The sequence below is a fragment of the Podospora pseudocomata genome, chromosome 5 (genome assembly GCF_035222375.1).
Source record: "Podospora pseudocomata strain CBS 415.72m chromosome 5, whole genome shotgun sequence".
Lineage (NCBI taxonomy): Eukaryota > Fungi > Ascomycota > Sordariomycetes > Sordariales > Podosporaceae > Podospora > Podospora pseudocomata.
The window spans coordinates 3,597,168-3,612,665 of record NC_085889.1 but is presented as its reverse complement, the minus strand read 5'-3'; the positions used below and the strand labels follow the sequence as shown (position 1 = coordinate 3,612,665).

Below are 15,498 nucleotides of genomic sequence, written 5' to 3'. Positions count from 1 at the left end.
CAAGAAAGCGAATCCCTTTCATAAAACATCAAAAAGCACAAACAAAAGAAGAATAAACAAAAATATGGCCTAATAACAACACATAATTCGAACCTGTCCAACCCCCAACTTCAATCATTCCATTTTTGCCGTGTACAACAATCCAACTTCAACTTCCGGACCAGCCAGCCGCAACTTTATCACCTCCTCCTCCCTTACAAGAGTAAACACAAGACAAGAAAAAACTATCGTACCAAACCTAAGTTGCAGCTTCTCCCACGCCTCCATCTCACACGGCAACTCCAACCCCCCCTCCCAGAGCAAGTAACAAAATAAACCAAAACAAAAAAAAAGGTATCATCATCCTTCATCCCTTCCCCCCTTCCCCACCTCCGTCCCCAATCCTCGCGTATGCATTCCCCCCCTCTTCCCCAGCCCCGATATGATTCCATGCAATCAATTCAATCGTTGGTGTTGTGTGTTGTGTGTTGTGTGTGTTGTGTGTTGTGTGTGTTGTGTGTTGTGTGTGTGCGTGTGTGTGTGTGCGTGTGTGTGTGTGTGTGTGTGTGTGTGTGTGTGTGTGTGTGTGTGTGTGTGTGTGTGTGTGTGTGTGTAATTTATATCATTCAGCCCTCAAGTGTGTATCGTCCTCATTACCCACCACCATCACCACCCCCAACAACCCCCAATCTGAACCACCCCTCCATAAATTAGATTAGATATCAGCCAGCTGACCACAAAGACTGTATAATACGCAAGTAGGTCCCATGGCTAAGGTATCACATCGTTAAAAGCAGAAGACAAGGAAGGAAAGAAAAAAAACATCGCCGTGGACGCAGGTTAAGAACCGTGCGCGAGTGGAAAAGCATAAAAAAGACCAAATGTGCAGCTGAAGCAATCGTCACCAGAAAACCAAAACCAAAACGCAAAAAAAAAAAAAAAAAAGAAAAAAAAAAAAAGCAAAAGAAAAAGGGAAAAGAAAACAGAGCGACAGTGGTATCAACGGTCAACCTCAAAAAACAAAAACGCCTTTCCCCCCCCCTTACTCAACTACCACCCCTTCTTCCTCGCAAACCTCTTGTTCAACAAGGCCAGCACCTTTGGCACATTAAACTGGACATACTCGAGATCCAAATCGTCCTGGTTATCCTTTTGCATCTCCAGCAAGTCATCCAGCTTCAAATCAAGCTCCAGCAGACCTCTATTCCGCCCCTTGTAGTGAAGCGAGATGACAAAGGTTCCTGGCAGCGGGCTCGTAAAGTTAAAGTAAATGTTCGCCCTCCTATTGTCCGGAACGTTGCTCTTCTGGATGACACCCTCCTTTTCGAGCTGTTGGTGTGTGAACTTGTAGGGTCCGAGAACCTGCTGCTTCTGCTGTTTTCGTCTCGTGCCTTCGCTCTGACTCCTGACGTTGTGCAGGTAGTTCTTGTATGTTTCGAGCTGGCCGACGAGGTACGAGTTGTGATCCCTAATCGTCTTGTACACCTCCTCCAGCTTCTTGGTTTCGAGATCAACACCCTCCTTCAGGCTCCCCAGATGCTGCAGCTCCTGTTCGACTTCATCGCGTAACAGCATGAACCCGTCGCTCTTGTCCACCACCTTCAGCTCCTGCAGCTGACTCAACAGCTCCATCGCCCTGATGCCCTTACGCACCATGACCGCATCGTTCTTGCTCGTTGCTGCCGCATCCGCAATCCTCTCCAGCCTCAACGGCCTCTTAGCCACCGAGGATCCGGCCGGGATCGTCCTCAAAATCTGCACAAAGATCGACTTGGCCTCCATGAAAAACACCTCCTCTTGAGTGATGTCCAACGCGGCCGTCAGGTCATCAATCGCCGTCTCCCACCTGCTGAACAGCGGCAGGTTGATCACCCTGTTCTCCTTCCTCGGCACCTGCGGCGGCGCGGGGCCCAGCTCGTTCACGATGATGGACAAGTGAGAATTCGCGTCCTTGCAAATCTCCCCCTTGTGCTTGTCAATCAGCGAGTGCATGGCGTAGATCTCGTTCAGGGTAATCGACAGCTCCAGGTCTTTCTTGGACAAGGCGACATAATTATCCATCTCGAGGCTCTCGTAGAAGTCTTGCACTTCGCACAGGTCCAGCATAAACTTGTTGATCCGGTCCTTGTTTTGCAGGACAAACGGCTGCAACTTGGCCATGTAGGGTTCCTTTGCGTACGATGGCTTGTTGGCCAGGTTTTGCAGCATCTTGGCGATGTAAGTGAGCGTCCTCCTGGGGCGGTCGGCCGGGGTGCCGTCGATCAGCATGTACGACTTGGGCGTGACGATGGCGGGGTTGATGAAGCGCAAAAAGAAGAAGCCACCAATCAAGGTGCAAATGACCTGGTCGTTGGCGTCTGGGTATTTTCTCTTGGTCAAGCTGCGAATCTGCTTGCAGATCCAGCGGATTCCGTAGGGCGCTTCCTCGAGGCCGTCGATGATGGTGGTCAAGAATCCGTTGGCGATCTCGGTCAACATGGTCAGGCGCGGCTCGATGATGGCTTGAACCTGGGGGTTCTCGGCGGCCTGTTCGGCCGTGATGCCCTTTGGCAGCGAAGCCGGAAGACTGCCCGTATCTTCTTCAATCTGTTCAATCATGCGTTCGTAAACCTTGAGCGGGTTAATTTCCAAATCCAAGTCCTTCAACTCAATCAGGCCATTGATCCTGTCAGCAAGCACTGCCTTGAGAAAGCTCTGGCCGGGACCTCTTCTGGTGTAAGTCGTCATCATTCGTGAAACAGGGGTGTTGGCGCGCAAGAGCGACGAGTACTCGGGCGTGTTGTCGAACTGATACGTGAGGACAGACTTTCTGGCTATTAGCATGGTTCGGCTTGCTCTTTCGGGCCAAGACATACCTGAAACATGGTTAGCAGCAGGTGCTCTTCGCGACTTTCGTACTGGTTTCCGTAGATGGTGAACATGACTGTCTGCAGCAGAGAGTCGATCTCGGACATGGAGACGAGTCGACAGAGGTGCGCAATGTGTCTGGGTTCGGACTGCAGGAGGAACAGCAGGTTTCCGTATCTCTGGGTCTTGTCGTCGTTGGGGAAGACTCCCTCCTGCATTTCGGCGGCATCTTCGAGGTGGCTAGCGACTTCGTTTTGCTGTGGTTGATTTTGTCAGTGATGGCAACCAATGTTGCCTCGAAGCAGAGCGAACATACCTCCTCCAACGCCATGCGATTCTGAATCAGCAGGGCGATGCGCGAGTCGAGGTACCGAACATCTTTTTCGAGCACAAAGTTCTTCTTTGACTGCGACGAGATCTTGGCCTTCAGGTCTCGCAATGTCTTTTGCGCTATTGGAAAAGGTCAGCACCCCGCCCAACCTTCAATCAACGAACCACAAACCTTTGGCAAGTTCATCTTCAATCACGAGGTCCGACTCGTTTGCTGACATGGACATGTACAGGGCGGACATGGAGTACCGCTTGGACTGGCGGGCAGACCGCGAGCCGTCGTAGGAGGACATTGTGTTCTGGCGGGATATGGGCTGGAAGGAGGAGGAGGAGGCGGTGGAAGCTCTGGAAGGTGTCTGTAACATGACAGACATTGTTGGCGCAACCGCGCCGAGGACAATTGAAGAGGAGCGCCGAGTTGATTATTCGAGTGTTGGAAGGTGATGATGTAGCAGTAGGGAATGGGACCCGCGCGCGCTGGGAAAGAGGCCGACGAGGATAGCGCTGCGGGCGGGTGCTGGGCTGTCGCTGAGTTTTGGGATTTCGGCAGTCGGCGAAGTGACCGTGCACTGGAGATGATAACAGGGGACAGTGTGGCGGTCCGTATGTGTTTGAAACGAATATACGGAGTAGGGAGACGGTGAGAGTTGTATACAGAAAGACCAAAGGGGGGCCGGATGTATTTGTTTTTCCAATCGCCAGTTTCAATCCGTCGCTCGTGTTCGTTCGTGGTCAGAGAGGAAGGGAGAGAGACCAGGAAAACGGGGGGTCGGTCGGGGGCGGTGGGGCAGGTGGCAGCGAAAAAGAGATGCGCGCTACGGAGGAGTTGCTGTTGAAAGACCCTGACCAACTTGTTCAATGAAAGGGGAATTGGATAGATGGGTGGTAGCCCGGTGCCTGTTTTTGGGTGGCTTTGTGTGCGCGAGAGTTCGGGTGTGTGTGTGTCGTGCCACTGGCAGTTGGATGCGATGATGGATGGATGAATGGATGGCCGATGATGGATGGATGTTGGACGGCGAGACGAGGCGAAGCGAACGAGGAGATGGAACTGGAACTGGAACTGGAACTGGCACTGGCACTGGCACTGGCACTGGAACTGGAACTGGAGATGGAGAGAGAGGAAACTTGGGGGTTGAATGCGGAAACGCGTCGGGGGGGCACCAGTGGAGTCCCCTGTGCAAAACTAAACCTCCGGTTGGTGTTTGGGGGGGGGGCCTTGCTGATTCCACAGCGTCGACCGAACTCCCCTGTTGATAGGACGGGGGCAGCTGGGGGAGGGGTGCGGGCACTTCCAGGTTGGGGATCACGGGGGGGGGGGCGGCGGGCAGCTGGACCAGTGAAATGCCAGCCGCCGAATGCGGTGCGCAAGAATTGAGGAGAAAATAAAAAATAAAGTGTGAAAAATAAAATAAAAAACCTGGAGAGGATCAAGTGATGGAAAAGGGGGCAGTGGGAGTGGGAATGCAACTGCTCTCTTTTGGAAATTATAACTGAGCAGATATGGGTTTATTGTGTCCGTGCGCGCCTTGCTCCTCCAACGGTTTTGGCTGCTGTCCCGGGCCCTCCTCCACTTCTCCAGGCTGTGATATATCAGATATGTAGAAGAGGAAAAGGGTTCGGATGATGGTTGCGCAGGCATGGTAGCATCAAACCGGGGCCCCTTGGAACCGCAGGGAAAAGGCCGCATTTCTCTGTAGTGTAGCTATGAGCTATGATATAGATATCTCTTCAACACCCCTCATCCCCGTCCAAGACTAGTGGAAGGAAGACATGGATAGATAACGGACAAAGAGGGAACATGATCCTCGCGGCCAGAGGAGGCCAACCATGGGAATGACTTGTAGGTGGTGGTGGTGGTGTTTCGGGCCCCAGGGGGGTCAGCGAATCTTGTTGTCGCAATGCCGAGAGGCACCAGGGCCCGGGACCACACGATTGGCTGGTGACCTGCCATGGTGTTCTTGGCCCTGCCCTGTTCAACACAACCGTGCCCCTCTCTCGTGGTGCCCCTCCTCCACGTTGCCTTACAAAAGGCGGTGATGGCCATTTTTTTCTCGTCACCTTCATAGCGGGGTGGTCTTCAATCTATCTGCGGAAACGATCCGCGACCGAACTTGCCCTGTCTCCCTTCTCATCTCTTGCCTCTCGCTCAGACACCCGCTCGGGCTTTTTATTGATGATGTGCATTGCCAATAAATGCAGACAGAGTTGCCAAACATGAAACATGTATCTAAATCTAAACCTCTCAGCTAAACATACCCGCCCGTCCCAACAGCCTGGAACTGCTGCCTACCAAGGATCAGGGAAGCAACACCAACAATCTCAACGCCACACCTCCACATGTGGAATCCCCAATCAATAAATATCCCGATCTCTTTTCCCTCTCTCTCTCTCCCCTCCTCCATGTTACGGCCGTCCGGCATACCCTTCCACAAACCACCACCCTCCCTCGGCCGGGACCCGAGAGAAGGATAAATCTACAACATTTGATCTAGATCTCTCGTCGGACTGACTTGTACACAGCAGCTGTCAAAACAAACACAGACACACACACCCCCGTTTCTGTCCCTCGGTCTGGATTTGATACCAGTGACACAAAGACAAAAACTCACATCCAAAGATGGATATCCGGGGCACTTGGCTAAGAAAATTAAGGATATGACTGTCGGCGGTGGTGCAACCACACTCTTTTTCTTCTATCTTTTCTTTTTATGATACCTACCTTCGGGAACCTCTAACCCCCCCCACATGCCCCTGTTGTAAATTTTAGGGGGAGACACACAAACACAATACGTAGGTATCCTGTGTTGTACTTAACTACCCCAACCACAAACCCGTCAAAACCTCTCTCGTACATGATTATTATCTGGGCGAAAAACGGGCCCAATCCATCCATCACTCCTCACCGTCCGTAACGTACCTAGGTAGTCACCACAGCCTACTGTCCATACCACCGTCAGCGTCACAAGCATGGAACGATGTGATAAGAAAACAAACATTTCGGAGAATGCCGAAGAAAGAATTGGTGTGTGACGAGGTGTCACCTGACGTTGTTGTGAGCAATTGCAACAAAGAATTGTCGGCCGATGGCCCGAATAGGTTATATACCAACCCTTCGGTGAAAGAAGACGGTGAATTATGAGGTGAAGCCCGAGGTGTAAGGTACTCTCGTACGAACAGGGGGAGGTGTGGACGGCGATAAGGGGTGAGACATTGGGGGATTGGGGGTTGTCTTACTGTTTGTGGTTGATGAAGCCCGATTTGATGATGCTGGAGAGGGGAGGAGGTTGATACCTTATTGTTGCCGGCAGTGGTTGATGGTGGCAGTTTAGCCATCAGTACATAGACAATAGAACGTGCTTGGTTATCACTACATGTTCATATCTCGTTAGGTTTTCATCGCGCGGTAGATCACGATAATCAGGATAAAAGTAAGAATTATAACATTTTCTATAAAAGGTAACCAAAACATTAACCCGGGAAAAAAAGAAAAAAAAAAAAAAAAAAAAAAGGAGAAAAAAACTCCAAAACCCTATCCGATCTCTCGCAAATTCCTATCCAAAAATCATCATCATCATCACCATCATCATTACCATCATCAATGCTTCCGCTCACTCCAGAGCCCTCGCCTCTCGCTAGGCCACACCCACCCCGTCACCTCCACCGGATCAACCCCCTCCTCAAAAGCCCTCATCTGACACCTCACCTGCTCGTTCCTCAACAACTCCCTCGCCTCGCCTCCCCTCCCCTCCAACACCCCCCCAGCCTCGCTCAACCGATCAATAACCTCCATCGCCAAAGAAAACCTATCGGTCCCATTCCTGATCGCCAACTCCAACGGCGTGTCGATGTTCCCCTTCTCCTTGTAACCCCTCACCACCACCCCCCCTGCATTCTTCCGTCCGTGAATCAGCCGGTAGACCAACCAAGGATAGCTATGAAAATTGAACACCACCGGTTTGTCCCCCGTGAAAATCGCCTCGTACTCGGCGTTGGTCAAACCGTGGGGGTGTTCCTCATGGCTGATCAGTTTGAAGAGGTCGACGACGTTGACGCAGCGGATCTTGAGGGCGGGGAAATGGTCAAGGAGGAGCGAGATGGCGGCGAGGGATTCCTGAGTCGAGATGTCGCCGCAGGAAGCCATGACGACATCCGGTGCCGAGCCAGCCGGGCAGGACGAGAAACCAGGCCAGATCCCGATCCCCTTGGTGCAATGAACAATCGCATCAGCCATGGACAAAAACTGCAGATGCGGCTGCTTGTCGGCCACAATAACATTGACGTAGTTCCTCGACCGGAGACAGTGATCCGTCACCGACAGCAAACAGTTCCCATCAGGCGGCAAGTAAATCCTCACCACCTCCGGGCTCTTGTTCGCCACCACGTCCAAGAACCCCGGGTCCTGATGCGTGAACCCGTTGTGGTCCTGCCGCCAGACAACAGCGGTGAGGAGAATGTTGAGGGACGGGATGGGGTGTCTCCACGACACTTCGAGCGACTTCTCGAGCCATTTGCAGTGCTGGTTGACCATGCTGTCAATGACGTGGATGAACGGCTCGTAGGAATTCAGCAGGCCGTGTCTCCCAGACAAGAGGTAACCCTCTAGCCAACCCTCACACGTGTGCTCGGACAACATCTCCATCACCCTCCCTTCTGTCGCGAGATTGCCCCGGTTGAGGTCTTCGGGGAAATACTCCCCCATCCAGACTTTTTGGGCCACTTCATAGACGGTGCCGAGCTTGTTGGATTCCGTCTCGTCAGGGCCAAAGAGCCGAAAGTTGTTTGGGTTGAGCGAGATGATATCCCTCAAGAACCGCGCCATGTTCGACATGGAGGCGGAAAGCGTCTCGGCCGGGTGGTCGACCCCCAAAGCATAATCCCTAAAATCAGGCATCCTCAACGGTTTCTGAAGCATCCCCCCGTTCGCGACCGGATTGGCCGACATGCGCCTGTTGCCAGTGGGACAGAGCGCCTGTCGAAGCGAGGAAGAAATCCTGCCCCCGTTGGCGATAAATAGCCGTTCAGGCTCGTAGCTCCTCATCCAGCTCTCCAGCAGGGCGAACTGCTCCGGGTTCTTGTGCACATCCGTCAAAGGGACCTGGTGCGAGCGCCAGTATCCCTCAAGGTAGTCCAGCCCGCCATTGATCTTCCTCGGCCCAGTCCAACCCTTTGGACTTCTCAGAATCACCACCGGCCACATCGGCCTGAACGCCTTCCCTGTCGTCCTCGCCTGTTGCTGAAACTTTCTGATCTCGAGCACGCAGTGCTCGAGCGTGGCGGCCATGGCTTGGTGCATGCTTTCCACATCGTCGCCCTCGACAAAGTAAGGCTGGTAGCCATACCCCTTGAATAAGCTCTCCAGCTCATCGTGGCTGATCCGAGCGAGAATGGTGGGGTTGTTGATCTTGTACCCGTTCAGGTGCAGAATCGGCAGCACAGCACCGTCGGTAATCGGGTTGAGGAACTTGGTCGAGTGCCAACTCGTCGCCAACGGCCCGGTCTCCGCCTCGCCATCCCCCACCATCGTCACAGCAATCAAATCAGGGTTGTCAAACACGGCGCCGAACGCATGGCTGATGCTGTACCCCAGTTCACCACCCTCGTGCAGACTACCCGGTGTTTCTGGCGTGGCATGCGATCCAATCCCGCCGGGAAAAGAGAACTGCTTGAAGAACTTGCGGAGGCCCTCCTCGTCTTCTGAACACTCGGGATAAACCTCGCTGTACGTCCCCTCGAGGTACGCCTGTGACAAAACAGCAGGCGCACCGTGGCCTGGGCCGGAAATGAAGATCGCGTCAAGGTCGTACTTCTTGATGAGACGGTTGAAGTGCATGTAGGTGAAGATCTGGCCTGGGGCGGAGCCAAAGTGGCCCAGCAAGCGGGCCTTGAAGTGTGACTTGTCGAGGGGGGTGGTGAGGAGCGGGTTGGAGCGGAGGTAGATCATCCCCAGGGAGAGGTACAGTGACGCCTTGAAGAAGTCATTGCATTTCTCAACCTCCTCTTTTGTGAGGGGAGCGCCCTGGACGGTTGACCTGGCGGGACCATAGGGGCTGATGGACTTGGGTTGTGGCGGTGGTGGTGGTGGTGGTGGTTGTTCTGAGCTTGTGCTTTGTTGTTCGCCCATGATTGCAAACCAAATTGATGTTGTAAATTGTAGTAGTAGTAGTAGTAGTAGTAGTAGTAGTAGCTAGGATTTGAAGCTTCTAGGAAAGTTGAAGAAGGAAGGATATAGCAGCAACGAGATACAGACCCGGTCTGTTTTATACATTGACCTACATTCTGAAGCGAGTAACGATCACGATCTGGACCATCCAGGCTTGCCAATGCTATGGCAGGGGCTCTGCACGCTCCGTATCGGGAGACAAACGCTGGCCATCTTCTTTTTCGTGTATACGCAGTGGTGGTGCTGCTGGTGGCGAGGTGAGCATCTCGCCGGGGCAGGAAAAAAAAGGTGGTCTGATGGTTGTAGGCGAATAAGGGTGCTGCTGCCGCGAAGCTCCTATCGCTGAAAAACAGTCAGTCCCGGCGGATGGCTCCGAAGAGCAATCTCATCAAGTCTTCAATCATCCCAAATCACCCCCTCACATATCCTCAACCTCTCCCAATCAGTGAATTCACCGAGATGAAGTCAAGATAAACATCCCAAGCTCTCCCCTAAATTCCACCGGCGGCCCCATAAAGCTATGACCACCACCCACCTGGAACCCGGCGCCTTTCGGCGGGGAGGGGCAGGGACCGGGGCGCAGCAACAAACAGACGAACACCTGATTTCTGCAGGGTCTAGAACATTAGCTTCATCAGCCCATCTACAGCACCCCAAGTTTCCTATCCCGTCCTGATGTGGTCTTTTAAGTCTCAGAGTAACAAAGACCTACCTCTTTTACTTGCCCAGTCAACGGGTGTGATGCCCCTCAATGCAATTATGTGATGCCTTATCGGGCCTTCTCTGACTGGTCTTTTTGTTCGCCTCACTTTCCTTCCCTGCTCGATTAGCCAGGCACACCACTATTTCATTGCATTTGGGCTAATCAGCACCTGCGAACAAAATGTTTGTTGAATGGCAGCTATTTCTGGCGCTCGCTATACCTTGTCAAGATCTGACTCAGTCAGACATCAAACACTTGGTTGGCCTGCCCGGCTAGCTCAATCGGTAGAGCGTGAGACTCTTAAGGAGTGCTCCGAAATCTCAAGGTTGTGGGTTCGACCCCCACGTCGGGCTCAATTCCCGGCGACACGATCGCTACTTTTTTATTTATTTATTTTTGCACAAGTTATCAGCACCATTTCCCGTTTTTTTTTTTTTTTTTTTTTTTTGGAATTTGCCCTTCAGAGAGAGTCAAGTTTTCATTTTCGCAACAGCTTGCTTTGCTGCTATGTGATGCGGTTTCTTGCATCCGGGTTGAATAGAAAGGTAAGGTGGGGCTCCGTTGCCGTGGCAGCCCCTTTTCTCCCCCTGATTTTGTTTTGCATCTCCGGCTGATCACCAGTGCACCGCTGCAGGACCAAGACAGAAACACCACCACCCTCCATACTGTGTGGCAGAATGCAAAATATCAAAATATTTCTCGGTTTCTTATACCCTGTCTGCAATCTGGCCAAGTGATGAAAAGCCTCATCCTCAGCGCAACGGTGGGACAGGTGGATGGGCGGCTGGTTGGTTGCGAGGGGTGTCGGGACGCAACTGATGAATTTCCAGATGATGGGAATGCCAGGGGAAGTGTTTCGGCCGCCGGTCCACCGATCTGCTAGGAGGTCGGCCGTAATGATGAGGATTGGGTCTGCGAGGGCGGGCATGATGGATGGTGACATGGATGATGGTCTTTTTTTGAGGCGGCAGGTGGGTGCGGTTGCAATACAGACAACAGAAATTCGGTGTGCGCGGTGACTAAAGGTACCTTGGACGGACGTCTGGTCTGATGCAAAGGATGGAATAAGTCGTTTGTCGTGCAGAGTTTTAGTTGTTCGGTATCCCGGATACCGAACAACAACCGGGTAGGCACTCACGCCGAAATACGGGGCGGGCAAAACTACCGGAAGGCTTGCAAGCCCGTGAGATGAGATAAGCTGTGATGGCTTCAAGCCAAGCGGAGGCCCTGGGCGGCAAGCCGAGATGAGATTACCTTCGGCTTGGCTTGGCTCATCTCATTGACCACCCTGGGTATCCATGGGGGAATACCTATTGAGGAGCTCACCAGTGTTTGCGAAAGGTTCTGCGCCAACCATCACACCAAAACTTTCTCATTATCTTCCGAGGTCGGCGGCCCCCGTCCTGCGTGTTGCCAATGTTGTCACTTGTGCCTGTGCAAGAATCCCGGAGCTGAATAGACTTTTGGTGGCTTAATTAGTTGTCACGGCTCGGTAGCACCCCCTTGGTCCCATGCATGCCGAAGTTTAGGGACCGAGCCTTTCGGACTTGCCGAACTCGGGGACAGATGTCCACGGGATAGAGGCAACTACGGCATGACCGTTTCGGACAATAGAGTCGAAGCCAGGTGGAGCCTCAACACAATTTTGTGGGCGCCAACCGCTAGAGGTTTTGGTCTCGTGTTCGGAGATGCTCTCGTGTTTGACGATAGCCTCGTAAGCCAAGATATGTAGCCTTGTTGTGCTAGCATCTCGGTCCTTGACTGAGATTTGGAAATTTGTGTGAGAATGTTGTCATATCCGGGTGCTCCAGAGGAGCCGACAAAATGCTCAGCAGGATTTAGATGGGGTTGAGTGGGGGATTGGACGCGGGAGTTGAGAGACCGCCCGCCTTGCCATGAGGCTCAAAGCTAATGTCTCAGACTCTGACGGGGAGAAGATGGCTGATGAATGGAAGGCTCACCAACGGCAAAGGTGTCATGCCGGTTCCAGCCGGGGGGTGTGCTACCCTATCGATTGCTAGGCGTTTAACGTTCAAAAAGCGCCACAACCATGAAAGTTGTATTGTTTCCACCGCAAACGTTCGACGGGTTTAGAAGTTTCGGTGCCGTTCGAGCCACATGGTAAAATACCATGGCGAATATCATATATCTGGTGATGAAGCCGGCAGCTGCTGGCTGTAAGAGCAGTGTTCTTTTCATGTCTTGCTGTTGTTGGACTTGGTTCATCATCTGCACCATGATTTCGGCCTTGATGAGGCCAAGAATAGACGGCTGGTATCTAAATAAGAAATTTCCATATTACAAGATGTGAGGCGTGCCAGCAGAATTGCGAGAAAAGTGATAGTATTGTACCGCACTGGAAGATCGGCTCCAGAGAGCAGAAATCTATCTATATCAACAAGTGACTCGTGGCCCATAGGGTAGAAGCCCTAGTAGCAACCTGACTGATATCCACCGGGAGCAGCACCTCGCACACAAGATACCTTGGCTGTATTTCCCCACAGAAGTCGGGGGCTTTGCTCCTGTCTCCTGCCTCCTGCCTCTCGTCCTTGTGCTTCATGTTCATTTTACCCCGTGACTTTATGGAGCTTCGCTCCAAAAGAAACTTTGAATAACCTGAACGCCAGTAAAGTACCAAGCGCAGCCAGGATACGACACCATTAAAGTTCATGTTGGTGCCACAAGCCAAATCTTGTATGGGGTTGGAGTGTGGAATGGGCTTTGCGCCTGCCAAAGGTTACAAACAAGCTTCAAATCTCAAGAGTATAAGATCTGAGCCCTCTTCCCTGTGGTTGGTTATTTTCCTTACTGGACACGCTTCCAACATTTCCTTCACCAAGGCCTAAACTTCGAGGACCTCTTTTGTGAGCTCAATGACGGGGGGAATGTCCAAGAGCTCAGGTCTTTCCCCAAAAACAGGTGAGTATGCTACGGCCAACAGCTCTCAATTCTGTGGGAGTCATACCAAGCTAATGAATTAATCCTGCAGCAACAGACGTCCAAGATCTGCGGTCAATGACCCAGGTTTATCCTCGAATTCAACAGGGGAGTGTTCTGATGTCAAGGTCTTGGACCGTGAGCTGATTAGGTGTTAAAGCGACATCTGATTCCAGCTCATGGCCTCCACGTACCGAGATCTCGAATTTGAAATGCTAATCTGTTGGAAGATTGGGGCTCACCAAACGTCTCGGGTGGGATAACGCCATGGTCGCTATGTGAAAGTGACTCTGGCAGTGTTGCCCTTGCTGTCTTCTGGAAACCCGGAAAGATCATGATCCATCAACCCGGGGCATGTGGGCGTGGCTTGAGGCCTGAGGATTGCTCAATGTGTCAATGAATATCTCAAAGATCTGATTTGATCAAAAGTCACGCCGTTTGGGAAGGAGCCATTGGATCGACTCATTGACCCTGGCGAGCTTTTGGCCCATCCCGCCTTTGGATGAAGGAAGGAACGACTGATACTAGGTATCCGCGATGGCTGGTTTCCTGAAAGGACCGAATTTGTGTTTGGAGGAAGGAACTACCCGAAAGCCAGGGTTCTTGACAATCAAAATTTTCCGGAGGAAAGAACCTTCCTGGATTCCTGGCCTGGCTGCAGTGGGAATACTGTCCCGTCGGGAGAGAGCTGCCGAGCAAACTCTGGGCTCATTTCTGAACTCAGCTCGTCTCGCAAGTTTATGGCAACATTTTCCGTCTAACGATACGATAGTCTCTGACAACGGTTTCTTCGCACCACATTTGGAGTCTTTTTCGATTTTATTTTCCTTTCAACACTCAAACTTCAGGAAAATAACATGGATTGGGCATGCTCCGTTCGATTCGCGTTTCTGTTTTATCTTGTTGAATGGGAGCAAGTGCTTTATATCGTACGTCATATCGGTGAGATCAGTACTTCGTCCCTCACTTATGGTTACTTTTTGTTTCTATTTCTAAATTCCTGGTTTTCTGATTTCTTCTTTTTTCTTTTTCTTTTTTTTTTGCATGCCTTTTTGCTGTCATTTTCAGTCACAGGACTCCCTTACCCGTTGCAACACCACCAAATCATTCACATGTCTTCCTGGAATTCTACCTTGGTCCAGAAAACTTTGATGACGGATTGGCTCAGTCAGAATCTGGGGGACAACTTTGTTCAGTTCGGAAATGGGCAGTACCATTGCGAACTGATACCTCAGAGGTAGCTTGTCTGATCTGAGTGCCGGCAGATGACGATCGAGTTGCCGTCGACTTGCTCCAGACATCTCAAATTGATCAAATGTATTTAACTTGATTAGTATTTCATCTCATGTTGACAGACAACCCCTCTGCATGTGCACCTGTGCGTGCTTTGCCGGGCACTTTCGACGGGGGCAGACCCTTGTGTTCAACATGACAGAAGCTTAGGTCAAAGTTTAGACCGGTATACAGGGTCCAAGAGGCCTTAGATTCGGCTACAGACGGACATGCAGGCGGCGAAGTGAGGAAGTGGCTAGCATATCAGAGCCGGTTGACTTTATCGGCGACAAAATGAACAGACCTGTTATGTGGGGATCGTCCAAAGTAAGTGAAAATTCTCTGACAAAGCGGCGGCGCATTGCTAATCAAGTCGGAACCAGTCCTCAGCCGAAGATCGGGAATTTGCCTGGGTCCAACATGTCCCGCGCCGATTTCAGTCGGATGGGACTTTGTGACGTATTTCCAAGATCATCCCACCTGGGCTTGACGGCAGTCAGAGTTTGCTGGATCAACGATAACACACCGTATCCCCGTCGCTCCAGATCTTGATTGATAGACGTGGACGGGAGGGGGATCACCCCAAGTGGAGAGCCGGTCATCATTAAGACATCAATTCAGACCTGCATCACTTGCATCCGCCGGCCGAGGATGCCAAGGTCGCTAACAATATTTCCCGTCATCCCATGTCGTTCTCCCAACGTATTCCGAGAAACAATTGACGAATCACAAGCAGCGGAAGGCCGGGTGGTGGTCCGAGGAGGTTTGCGGGGCTCGAGAAGAATTGCCATTTTCCATTCAATCATGAAGCACCCCATCCCGGATCCGGACAGGCGGGTCTACATGGGCCAGCACGCCAGACCTGCCCGACGCCAGGCACAACTGCACACATCTGCTTGCCAATTGCGACCGGAAGCGGAAGGGGAAACCAAGAGCGAGAGCGAGAGCGAGAGCGTAACTGGTGCTTTGCAATGGATGGAAAATCCCCTACAAGTCACGAATGGGGCGAGTGGGAATAGGTCGATACAGGCGCTATGCCCGGTGGTCGCAATATGGAGTTCGCCTTGAGAGATTGCTCCAAAGAAACATCATCATGACGTCAAGCTAGTGGCAGAGAAAGAGGCGACCAAAGAGGCTAGCGCAGAGTGAAGCACTGACGTGCCAAGCCCAAATGCCATCCCTTGGAAGATGGAATTTGATGGAAGCGGGACAATCGCATGTCGTGCTAACAATTTCCCCTCACTTTGATCGAATGAGCTCCCAGCTCTTG

The 15,498-nt window shown here is 51.9% G+C and overlaps 2 protein-coding genes and 1 non-coding gene across 3 annotated transcripts; all 3 read right to left on the bottom strand.

Annotated features, from left to right (window-relative positions):
• Positions 1–548: 548 nt before the first annotated feature.
• gap1 (RasGAP protein) lies at positions 549–3,922 on the bottom strand. Its single transcript, XM_062891283.1, is given in 5 exon segments — positions 549–928; positions 943–2,784; positions 2,835–3,083; positions 3,143–3,276; positions 3,329–3,922. The coding sequence occupies 4 exon segments, from the start codon at positions 3,528–3,530 to the stop codon at positions 1,030–1,032; spliced, it is 2,340 nt and encodes a 779-aa protein (XP_062742613.1). The 5' UTR covers positions 3,531–3,922; the 3' UTR covers positions 549–928; positions 943–1,029.
• Positions 3,923–6,751: 2,829 nt separating this feature from the next.
• Positions 6,752–9,277, bottom strand: QC762_508670 (uncharacterized protein; the record flags this gene model as incomplete). Its single annotated transcript, XM_062891282.1, has 1 exon — positions 6,752–9,277. The coding sequence occupies one exon, from the start codon at positions 9,275–9,277 to the stop codon at positions 6,752–6,754; it is 2,526 nt and encodes an 841-aa protein (XP_062742612.1).
• A 1,008-nt stretch (positions 9,278–10,285) lies between these two features.
• On the bottom strand, positions 10,286–10,372 carry QC762_0085680. The gene has a single exon. It is a non-coding gene; the product is annotated as a tRNA-Lys (tRNA).
• Between the last annotated feature and the right edge of the window lie 5,126 nt (positions 10,373–15,498).

Coding starts and splice junctions, on each gene's coding strand:
- gap1 (XM_062891283.1), bottom strand. CDS start 3,530: ATGTCTGTCATGTTACAGACACCTTCCAGAGCTTCCACCGCCTCCTCC. Junction 3,084..3,142: donor ATCGCATGGCGTTGGAGGAG/GTATGTTCGCTC, acceptor AATCAACCACAG/CAAAACGAAGTCGCTAGCCA. Junction 2,785..2,834: donor TGCTGCTAACCATGTTTCAG/GTATGTCTTGGC, acceptor ATAGCCAGAAAG/TCTGTCCTCACGTATCAGTT.